Below are 12,157 nucleotides of genomic sequence, written 5' to 3' on the forward strand. Positions count from 1 at the left end.
CTTGACCGTTGGCCTCGACCTCGAACGTTGCAATAGCTTGACCAATGACTGAGCCTTCAAGGCCATAGAAAGTACACGGCGATTTCAGCCCGTTGCGTGTAGTGAAGCTACCGCTTCAAAAATGGGGTGCGTTTTCCGAAGTTGTTACCACGTTCACTGAGGCAGCGATTTTCGGGGCCCTAATTCCTGTGCGTCGTGACCCACCGATGGGTCCCCCTTAAATCTTCCTAGGTGAAGCGTGACCCAGCAGTGAGCCTCCGGCGAAGCCAACTTCTTGGAACTGCAAACAGATGGCAGCAACGATATAGCATGAGTGCTTCCCACAGGGTTCTTGAAAGATCTGATCGCGCGCCGGTTCCAACGCGTAATTCAGCATTTTTGTCGCACAGCAAGAGTACACGGCGTGATTCACCGCTAACCCACGACGCAATGAACGTGTTAAGAACAGCGTCCAACATCCATGACTTTCCTTGAGTGGCCTTGTCGGTGTCATCAGTATAACGAAAGGACACGACACAGAAACAATGCATAACCTTGCAAGTTACCAAGAAGAATCATTCTCGTGGGCAAGTTCATTAAAATTCACTTGCTTCCTAACACCTGCCCATATTGGTGTTTCACCTAAGATGTTCCGCAGTTTTTATCAATAGACGTTTGGAGTTAGAAGACCGCTTGTTCTGACTTAGCACTGTAAGCGGTGTAGCGCGTCAGAATGCAGCCAAGACGTGATAACTAGCAGGCTGGTCATTTATACTGAATGGTTAAATTTTAAACTATTACTGTTAGTCTCCTTATTAACTGAGAGGCGTGTAGCTCACCGGGTAATATCCATAACTGCTTCTGAAAAGTCGAAAATGCAGTTACCCTCGGTGCTGTGGCACAACAAATTTTGGCTCTTTCGACAAGCTACGTGCAATGGAGAGGTTGCTTCGCCAGCAAGCTTCTCGAAAGCGCATATATTTTGGCGCCATGTAGCCAGAATTTGTTGGGACACAGAGGCGGAGGCAACTGTATTTTCGAAATTCTACAAATTCATATGGGTATTACATCCGGTGGGTTATACGCCTCTCAATAAATAGGAAGACTGACAGTAACGGTTAGAACCTAATTATTCGATATTAGTTAACCAGCCTACTAGTTGCATATTCTGTCGAAGCTCGGTGCCTGGCGATGGGGACAGAATGCTGTAACCCTCGTGTGCTCGAATTTCGACGAATATAGTCCAAATATTTTGAAACCCTACAATGCATAGTTTAAATTTTCAGAATACTCGGCAAACCCCATTGCGGCCAAAGTTACAGTCTAAGCATGCTGGAAAACCTACGTTTTCCAGTATGGCTAGACTTCAACTTGGAGCATGCGATTTTTATACCCCGATATTTTGCTATGCTTGCTATTTTATCGCAAGTGAAAGTTCTCCAGCAAATCATCAAGGCTACGACGAGCCCCAGGTGGCTAAACGCAATCCATAGCTCCGTTAAAAAACGTCTGTAATTCCAGACAAAAGCATCCACATATGCATATTGCAAGGTCGCTCTCGAAGCTCCTCCACTAGATCTGTGACGATTTTGGCAAAATACACATTCCGTGAGCCTGCCAGAAACTGCACTTTCGCCCATGCACAAGAGAAGGACTTTGCGCCAAGAGCACGATCGAATACCACCAAAGCGAGTTTTCTTCACCGCCATCAGCATTCAAGTTCAGCGAACCAATATTTCGCCTATACAGTGGCGCGCTGGTTAAAATGTTGGCAAGTAACAAGGCCACTTAGCTACTTATAGCTCATACGAGCTTTCGACACAAATTATCTTGCAGCAAGGGGAAGCCCACATATCCCATGGGATTAGCGCGCGCGCTGCAAAGAATTCAGGGGAAGTATTGCTATCCCCTGTTGTCCGCCAATGAAGCACGCTACGTGAATCACGCTGCATCGACGCTAATGAAGCACGCTACGTCAACAACCCAGCAAGTCTTTGAAAGCCGACTTAGCTATCGATTACTCCTACTAAAAAGATTAGGACGGGCCTTCTGGGCTCCTTTAAAACGCCAACATATTGATGTCACTGCATTATCTTGGCGATGCGCTCCCTTGTCTAATTGATGAAGCGAAAGCTCTACGGAAAGGTAGAACGCCTGATATCACAAAACTCTACGTTTTGTAGCCTCGAAAGTTGTAAGTCCTGACGAAGAAATAATATTTATGGCCGATCGTTTAAGAGGAGGCTTTCACTGTAGAAACTACGGCCAACGGGAAGCCACTTTCCGTCAACGTAAATGTAGTTGGCTGGCCAAGATTTTAAGCGGGAAAACAGCCGGAGTGCTAGCCTTGTATTCAGATGTTGAGCCCATGCTTTTATGCAATGTCGACGTATCCGATACATCTGTGCAGGAGGCAAGATAGATGAAGCCATCCAGTCTAACCCGAGGCACAAGCGCTCACAATGCTAGATGCTTCGTCAGTGAGCCTCGCTGACGAAGCGATCGTGATAACTGAGGTTCGCTTACAGCGTTGGAAACAGGCTCTGCGGTTCGCCCGATTTCAGACCAAACACCAACACAAGACCGATGCCCGGAGCTACAACTTGTGGCAACTGGACAAGGCATGCAATTTCGCTGGCAGTATGGGCAGGCCTGTCCACCGTACAAGATTAGTGAAAAGCTGTAAAGGAAGTACTGCGGACCAAAAAATATTAACGCAGTGAACTTCTCTACGACGTCGCTACCGACGGAGTGAGACCATAATGGCGGATAAATGTCGAGTACACCACACAGTTTCGCAAGTAACGCCAAGAAAGTATTACTTCCACTGGCCACGAATGTCTCCTCCCTTTCTGTGAATGCTTCTTATCCTGCTTTCTGTTTCACTCTAAGTCCCGGATGGATCCTTCCGTAAAAAGTATAAATGACACTAGATTTCGTTATACAGGATGTTCAATATAAAGCTTTGCAGATTTCTTAAAATTAAGGACATAGTGCTATGTCAAATCTACCACTGCGCTATAGGTTATGTGGCCAAGAGGACACAAAGTGAAATGACAATTCCCACCGTAAGGCACCTAATTAACTTAAAAATATGAACGAATTTTTAGCTGCAGCGGCTAGAGTGAACGTTTATATTAGAAATATAGAACCCATAGTCACCGCCTTACATGCGCAATAACACGCATGGAGGTGAAAATTTTGAGGCGAATATCTGGGAGCACTCGCTTGCTCGGAGAATTCTACCACATAAAATTGTGTAGGAATACAATTGCCTCTTAGTGTTCAATGCAAACATGCCCGATTACTGCAGACAGTGAAGAGTACCTAAATTTATTTTAGTTAGTAATGTGATTTAGGGTTGTAATTATTAGCTTCTGTGGTGTCCCTCAGGCAGCATAACATATGTGCAGTAATAGATTTCACGTACCTCTCAGCAGCTAATATTAATAAACCTGTAAAGCATAATTTTAAACATCCCTCATTAACTTCTCAATTAGTTTTCTTCTCTTATAAGAGCGGGTTGGTGGTATTTTCTTCTACTTACTCGCTTCACTGAACGAGTTATGACTTTTACTCACGTTGTGTGACAAGATAGTGCTCAGAAAATAATAGCCACGCACGTGCATTTTCACAACGCTTAAGATTCCTCTCGCCGTCGCATGTATGGTTCATATCTAGAAAGCTTCGTGTCAGCCTTTTAACGAAAAGCATTCGAGAGCCGCATTGCCAGCCACGGTTTTACCAATACGGATAAGAACGCAGTGCACTTGTTCCTACCACGCCAGACTAGTTTTCGGTCCTAAACTCACAGGCGTACCCAAAAAACAATTTGTTCTGCAAGCCCTGACTCCATTCTGACTGACCTGCATGTCGCCACCGCTGCGTGACAGTACGCAATAGATCTAACTGCGCTCTATTAAAGCAGACAGGCATACAATTTTCAAAAATTGTCGCGCGGTCTTTACTGCGCACTCTGGCAAAAAAAAAAAAACTGGCGCCCTACTTTATATGCGCTCACTAACTTTGCAGTCATTTCTGAGTAACCAGCAAGCAGTTTAATCTAGCTTGACACCAAACGCACGCACAAATGGCTACGAACTGGCACACGTATAGGTTTATTAGCTCGCCTTCTGCTCTAGAACCGGTGGGCTGTGCAAACTTACCAGTGGAATTGTCTGCTCCATCAGACATGGTCGAGGACTTAGTGGTGCCGTTAACGGAGGGCTCATCACTGCTCGGGGTTTCCTGCGAAGTGGATTCGGACGCGGTCATCGAAATAGCTTCGGAGGTGTCCTCGGTTTGTGATGTAGTTCGTGACGTAGCTCGTGACGTAGCTCGCGAAGTAGCTCGCTGCGTAGCTCGCGACGTAGCTCGTGAAATTCCCCTGGTCCGGAGCGTGTGAGCGGCAGGAACCACACCTCGCGCGTTTAGGGATGGTGCGCCAGCTGTAGGTGCCGCCGTCACGCCCTCGGTCGATGCGCCTCGATGTCGAAAAGCTGCAACCATCCAACGTGATACCGCATGTTGCATAGTTGATGTTTTCTTGTGTCTTTTATGGCGAATTAATGCGGCAGTGTGGTATGCTACATCGTGCTAATGTCTGGCCTCTTGCTGCCATTGCAACCGCAGCATTCTTGTAGGAGGCCCCAATGCTGTTCTAGGACGGCTGTTCGACTCAGTTACATCAACCATTTCGCAGCAACTATGTCGCCAGCCACATTAGGTTTCGGACACGATGCAAGACAGAAAACCAACGTTGTTCATGTACATAAAGTCATTGGCTGCATAGTTCGAGCCACTTCGGCTGCGAAGTTACATATGGGCTAGATATGTAAAAGAGGGAGTAAGACAAGGAAAGTGTTACCCCCTCAGAGTGCAGGGGTCGTGTTCTATAAGATGTCCAGTTTTATTTGCCCATTTTGCGTCCATTTGGTCCTCTTTCACTGGTTACTCAGATATGCCCGCGGCTTTCAAGTGTCTGTGGAAGACGACTCGGCCATTGCGTGATTGGCGAACGAACCTCACCATTGGCTGCATATCGCAGTCAATGGCAGCCAATGGTGAGGTCCGGTCGCCAACCGTAAGTGGTGGGGTGGCTTCCTACGGACGCTTGAAAGCCTCGGGTATATCTAAGTGACCATTGGTAGAGGACCAAACAAACCCGAAATGCGCAACGAAAAATGGACAGCTTATGAAATACGGCCCCTGGTAACTGCACTGTCTGAGCGGCGTCGTTAACGGAGAACGGGACACCCCTTTTACGGTGCACTCACGTAAGATGTGTGATGAAGATAGTGGTGAAGATTGGTAATGATGCATCTCTGAGCATTTCGCACAAGCCCCAGCGTGTCTGGGGACTCAACCCTGCTTCACCCGCTATGACAGAAAAATTGTGTGTACCGAAAGCAAGTGATACATTTTTTTCCTGGGCTTGCTTTGAATCTACAAAGTTTTTGTTTTGTTTTGAGGCTTATCAATAAGGGCATAATTACACACAATCCAATACATCAGTTCGGTTCGTTTCAGGGTAACCTCAAACAAAAGCAGCGAGATAAATATTCGAGCAACGACTGGGTTACCGCTCTGGACGCTATAACGACTGCAAAGTACAAATCCTACACTCACATAAAAACTTGCACATTTAGAGCGGCTCATTTTATGACAGCTGATTAATTTGCTCCTCCACTATTGAGTTTTCTCTAGTTCCCTGTTCGCATAGTGCGATATTCTTCGTGGAGATGAAGTGCGTTCCTTGCGATGTCTTTTTCCTTTTGTGTATAGCTGCCTGAGCTTGGCGTAAGAGGCGTCGTTCGGCAGCTATGCTGGAGATCTCAGTGGCCGGTCTTCGCTAAATGCAATGAAGTCACCCATGTTATTTAGCAGGAACATTCAGCAGTGTGCTGGCAGTCTTCATGAAAATTGTCGCTCGAGCACACGCTCAGCACTGCAGATTTCAATACGTTGCTTAATGAAGGAATTTGTGTATCGGCAACTTCAAACTTGATTGAGCGAATGAGATTGGTCGTAAAAAATTGTTCACAACTACGAGAATGGCTTTACTGAAAGCAAGACCGTGAACCCCTAGGGAACTAAGACGAGCGGGATCATCAGGATGCGTCAGCCGGTCGGCCTGAACATTGCCGTACAGCTTTTACTGTTCGTTTTGTTAATGCTCAATGCCACCAGCCCGTGGCTCTATCACATTCTGTATAATGCAAGGTGCGACTATGTTTGTCTCGACTGATTGCAGCCCCGCATACCTGCTGCTACATTCTTCGACATTGCTGTAGTTCTTTTTGGTGCCTTATCTCGAAAGCTCCGTGTCAGCTTTGAAAGGGACTGGTCCCTTATTAAAGTTGCGCTTTGCTTGGGATGTCAAAGGATGCCTCTTCACCAATATTTATTGAAAGAATTTTTTGGATGCACTTCTTAGAAACTGAGTTACATGCAGTCAAAATTAGAATCGCCCCTTTCCCTCTTCTCTTGTCGCTTTTTGCTCGCTAAAAAGTCGGCGCTCCTCCGCCGGCCTCATCCGCTAGGCCCCGCCGCCGGCTGCCGACGCATCCGATAATTCACCGGAGGGCGGAGCTTCCTGATCCGCCGGAGCGACGCTGCTGATTGGTTGCACCCATGGTGGCTATGTGTCGTACGAAAGAATTAACGTATAGCCATCTATTAACCGACATACATAAAAGCGTGAAAAGGTTTTAACGTAGCTACACTGAGCAGACGTGCGAAGGCATGTGTTTAGCCTGGTATCGAAACGATTCGACTAAGAGTCCTTGCAGCCGCGACGCCACCAGAGCGGCGCATGCGTCAACAACAGCGTCTGCGGAGTCTCGTAGTGGGCGAAGCCCGCGCACGACGCGAAGGAGGTCCAAGAGGCGCACGCGCAGTGCTCGTAGCAAACGCTGTGAAACCGAGACTGTTTATTCAAGCGAGCTTTGTGCAACAAACAGTTGTAGGTGCTCCGTTCTTCCTTGACTTGTCTTGTGCGATTAGCTTCAACATCTGCCTTTGACGTCATTTCATACAGGGTGTTTCACCTAAGAATTCGTACAATTTTTATTAGTATGGTTTTTCGACTTAGAAGAGCGCTTTTTTCGGCATAGCATTTTCGACAGTGTAGTACATCAGAATACAGCTAAAACACGTTAACTAGCAAGCTCGTTAAATATAATGAATAGTTAACTTTCTAACTAGTACCGTTGGGCTCCTTAATTACTGAGAGGCGTGTAGCACACCGTAAGTAATATTCATGTCAGTCTAGAATTTCGACAAGCTGGTTACCATTGGCGCTGTGGTCCCACAAAGAGTGGCTATTTCGACGAGTTACGTGCACTGGAGAGGTTGCTTTGCATGCAAGCATCTCGAAAGCGCGTGTATTTTGGGGCGATGTAGGCAGAATTTGCTGAACACAGCTCCGAGGGTAACCGTGTTTGAGAAATTTTAAAAATTGATATGGATATTACTTCCGATGGGCTACATGCCGCTAAGCAATTAAGGAGACTAACACTACTATTTAAAAACGTTCACTATTCAATATTAGTTACCAGCTATCTAATTAACATCTCTCAGCGGTATTCTGGTGTACTACACTGTTGACAATACTATGCCGAACAAATCGATCTTTTAACTAAAAAAAATATCTAAAATATTGTGTGTGAAACATCTTGTGTACGTAACTTGTCATATGCCAGTCTCAGGTTTTGGGTTTTTGTGACATTGCATATGCTAATATCTAAGATTGCAATACGTTCACACGGGTTTGCTTCAAGATGGGCTCTTATCTTTTTTAATACTCCAGAAAAGAAATATCTTAGAAGGTTCACCGAACAGAAACTATACAGAATGAATGTGCCCGTATGTCCACACACGTGGCGCCGAAAACGGGGCTGATTGTAGATCAGCGGGAAATGTGACGTCTAATCAAGTCGACCTCGGATCATCAATCCCAACAACCAGCGATCTGTGATCCGTGCGCACTTAGTATCAGTCTCCACGTGCGGCATGCTTTGGTACTTTAGGCCCATGTGGGGCTTACAATGGGCCCTTCCGTCGATGGAGGAGTGGGGGATGCAGCTGCAGTCACTTCTCAACGGAAGAGAACAGTGCCGCGAAACCTAGTTGACCTTCAAAGGCGCTCCGTTTGCCCTTGCCCCTGGATCTCGCGAACCAGTCTTCGACTCCTAAACGAAGGCGCCCAATAGCCGCTTGTCGCTTAGCTGGCGACCATATGAGGGCACGTAATTCGAGCGACCACAAAAGGCGCCATGTTTTACAACGCTGGGGGTTCTTTACAGCGAAGCTGGGTTTGGTTCGGTAGGTAATTGCCCAGCATGAAATAATATGAACGCTGAACAAGCTTACATAGGGCTTTCAAAGAGCCCTGCGGGATCCGTTGATGTGATTTACTCGTTTTAAAACGTGTTTAACGTTAACATTTATAACGAAAAAAAACCTGATTTCAAATACATGAGTAAGCGAAAGTTAGGTGCGGCATTTCCTTTGCGACTAAGCGTCACCCTTGCATGCAGAGGGTGCTCTCGCTTACCGCTGTACGCGAGGAACTGGCCAGCCACCATGAGCACTCCGAGGACCATGAGCGACAGCGCCACGGCGAAGAACAGCTTGAACTTCCGTGCATCCTCACTGCAGAGAAAAAGAAAGGGAAAAGTAAAAGAAAGGAAAAAAGAGGAAAAAACTGCAGTACAACAAGCTTTTCTGCACGGCATTAAACTTGGCGGGAGAAATGTTTCAGGCGTGGGTGTCAGCAAGCTGGCGGAAGCAGCAATTTTCTTTTCGAAAGCCTCCTTATTTTAAATGCCAAAACCAGCCGCACCTGTTTAGCCGCCACAAGTCGGCAGAAAATAAACACCGAAATTTTCCTTAGCGAAAAGACCTTGTTACCTCTGCTTTTTAATTGTTTTTTTTGTAACATGAGGTTAGTTTTTCTTGGAGCTACTCAGCTACTGTGAATTGGAAGTAGCTAGCAGCATACAAACACAACATAATGTGCTGCTTCTTTTTTGAATGCGAAGGTCATTTCTGCCACAAGTGTGCAAAAAACAAGCAGCTGTGAGGTACTTTACATAAAAAATAATCATCGCTGTAATTCTGTTGTTTCAAAAATGGGTTTCATACGTTGGACAGCCGTTCTCATCATTGTCCTTTTTTGCATTTATCGGACATATATACAAATATGCCTCAAATGTGGTCAACACTAAGTACTCTTCTTTTGTTGCAAGAATATTTCCGCCAAGCGTGCGTCAAAGGGTGTGCTTCACAACACGATTTGAATTGACTATGAGTTATACTTACTGATCCCACATCTCTTTGCGATCTACAAAGAATTAACAAAATCGCTTTATATAAGCAAAATTTTACGCTGGTGTGACAATAGCGCGACATGGGTGATTTTTCTAAAGGTCAAATGTTAAAAGAATGCCGCAGTCGGCGACTTTTATTCCGTTTACGAGATATACTCCAGAGGCCACAATGTCTTAAAGGGCAACTGCACAGCCTTTTGAAATCGACGAGCTTAAAATGGTCGAATGCGTGAAACTCACAGGTAAAGCATGTGAAGTCCTCTTCGGCTAACGTTTTAAATGATGACTTAATCACCGATTAAAATCGCGATGGTCTTCAGGCTTCTGCGCAGCGCCCAACGCCAAGTGATTGAGGGGGGGGGGGGGGGGTTGGTGACGCCATCAATGGTATCGGTACATTTCCAACGCATAAACGCCAGCTTTTGAGAAAAAAAACAGCACCACCGACGCAAAAGCCGGCAGAGCGTCCCTTGGCAGCATCCAACGATGCGGCAAGGTGTGGCTGACGGTAGGGATTATATGAAATCATACCTTCTCTGACGTCATATTAAACTTCCCCGGTGTTCTGATGAGAAGCGCAGAATGCAATCGTCGATGACGTCACTATTGTAAATGCTTGTGCAGAAACATTTGGCATGCTTCACCTACAGCCTTTATAGGTAAGAATCCTTGAATAGTGCAAAATTCTACAAAAATGATGCAGCTGCCCTTTAAAGCTGCCCGGTCAAACTGGCCACGGAATGCTATGACTGAAAAGAGGGTACGCTCCAAAACAGTAGTCATTATGTGAGAAAGGTCAGCTACGAATTGAAGATAAAACGTGAAAAAATGCGTCCATTCCTACAAATCTAAGACATTTTTTATTCCTGCGCTTGTTATGGATGTCTACGGATGTAAGCAATATCAATAAGAAGTCAATTCAAAATTAAAGTACTTCTTAACATGCGCAGCAAGGACACTGCACGTCTAAAAGATGTAGTGGAAGACAGATCTGAAGTTGCGGAGGCTTACCCGGTTTAAATGACGCGCTTCAATAAAGGTCCTTATTAGAGCATATGTGCCTTGCCTATGTTGTAACTGATTTTAAGCTCCAAAACGGTGATTTGAAATACAACCGGGTATTGTTAGCACCACAGGTTTTCGCTCGTGCTCAGTGGCCCCGTTACGAACTGCGCCCAAGCACTTTCCCATGTCGATTCCAATGAAGCCGCTGTTACAAGACGCAGCAACCTGGAGCCACGACCTGAACCATCGAACACCGCGAGAGGTGAGCCGCGGAAAACAGGGTCCTTAAAGCAGCGATTACTTTGTCATCAATTTCTTTTTTTTGCATTTATCGGACATATATAAATGTGCTCCTGGATCCTCAGTTGAAAGCTAACACTTGTCCGCGTCTTCTCATTCATCCTGACTTCTTTTGAGCGCTATTTCTTTTTAAGGCTGGAGCATCGCTCCTCGAATCGCTTTGTCTTCATACTTGAAAGCAGGCCGACGTTTTTTTCCTGCACTCCATCGAAAATAAAATTGAAAATAGTGTATTGGCACCACAAGGGAGCTGTCATACAATCGCCAGGTGCTCGAGCAGTGTCAGTCATATGAGAGCGCTCCCGCACTCAATAACTGCGCTTGATTTTCCGCACTGTAAAACGGAAAAGCGCTGAAGCTCTTCAAGGCTTGTATTCTAACACGAGATTTCGTTATAGCCGTGAAACCAACACAGAAGTGTCCAGTCTTTCCAAACTATGTTTAGTCCTTTTATTTCCTTTCACAAGGTGACACAGTATGAAAAGGATGGTCTGGACAGCTCCGCAGAGCTTTTGTTTAGAGCAAAAGTGGACTTTGTGGCTCGTTCTGGCTGTATCCATGTTTATTCGGCAGCGAACGACGCATTTGTTGCCGAGAAAACTTTATTCCCAGATAATTTTATTCACAACCTCTCGATTCAAAGTTATGACGCCAGGAACGTAAATTTGTTGGCGCTCAATATCATTTGATACGGCAGAGTACGCGAGGATAGCATTTGTGTTCCCCCCGAACGGAGCACCCGCCACCGCTGAAGGATTCAGGCCGTGCGAGCGGGTCCATGATCTAGTCCGTCAATCACCGTGAGACTCGTCGCAACCCCGCTCCACTCTCCCGATCCAATCAAGTGACCACCGTGGGGCACTCCTTACCTCCTCGCCCCTCTACCCCACTCGCGGGTCGTCTTCTCGTACTCCCTCTTACACTTCCCTCACCCTCCTCTACCTTAAACCTAAAAGTGGACAGCGGTTTTCCTTCCCTCCACTTTGCCATCTGCCAAACGAGGCATAAGATTATACCTGAGATGGACGCACGTGGACATAGTTTTCCGACATGGGGTTCTAATGCTTACGAGCTAAAAGTACAGAAAGATTACCATTTTCGAAGTGAATGGCGGGCCATTCTAGCCTTAGGCATCCTCATCTGCTCATGAACATGCATACATATGCCAGTGCCGCAGTCGCTTTGGGCTTTAAGCGTTTATTCCAAACCAAAGGTGTGTGTGTGTGTGTGTGTGTGTGTGTGTGTGTGTGTGTGTGTGTGTGTGTGTGTGTGTGTGTGTGTGTGTGTGTGTGTGTGTGTGTGTGTGTGTGTGTGTGTGTGTGTGTGTGTGTGTGTGTGTGTGTGTGTGTGTGTGTGTGTGTGTGTGTGTGTGTGTGTGTGTGTGTGTGTGTGTGTGTGTGTGTGTGTGTGTGTGTGTGTGTGTGTGTGTGTGTGTGTGTGTGTGTGTGTGTGTGTGTGTGTGTGTGTGTGTGTGTGTGTGTGTGTGTGTGTGTGTGTGTGTGTGTGTGTGTGTGTGTGTGTGTGTGTGTGTGTGTGTGTGT

The 12,157-nt window shown here is 46.2% G+C and overlaps 1 protein-coding gene across 1 annotated transcript in view; it reads right to left on the reverse strand.

The window, feature by feature from the left end:
- The window catches only part of LOC144108561 (uncharacterized), a 35,345-nt gene that overhangs the window by 11,827 nt on the left and 11,361 nt on the right, over nucleotides 1–12,157 (reverse strand). Inside the window, exons 3-5 of the mRNA XM_077641767.1 lie at nucleotides 9,304–9,325; nucleotides 8,537–8,634; nucleotides 4,146–4,478 (exon numbers count right to left, since the gene is read on the reverse strand). Of these exons, the coding sequence (XP_077497893.1) occupies nucleotides 4,146–4,478; nucleotides 8,537–8,634; nucleotides 9,304–9,325 (453 nt within the window). The remainder of the gene's footprint in view (nucleotides 1–4,145; nucleotides 4,479–8,536; nucleotides 8,635–9,303; nucleotides 9,326–12,157) is intronic.

This window comes from Amblyomma americanum, chromosome 10, assembly GCF_052857255.1.
Source record: "Amblyomma americanum isolate KBUSLIRL-KWMA chromosome 10, ASM5285725v1, whole genome shotgun sequence".
NCBI classification, from domain to species: domain Eukaryota; kingdom Metazoa; phylum Arthropoda; class Arachnida; order Ixodida; family Ixodidae; genus Amblyomma; species Amblyomma americanum.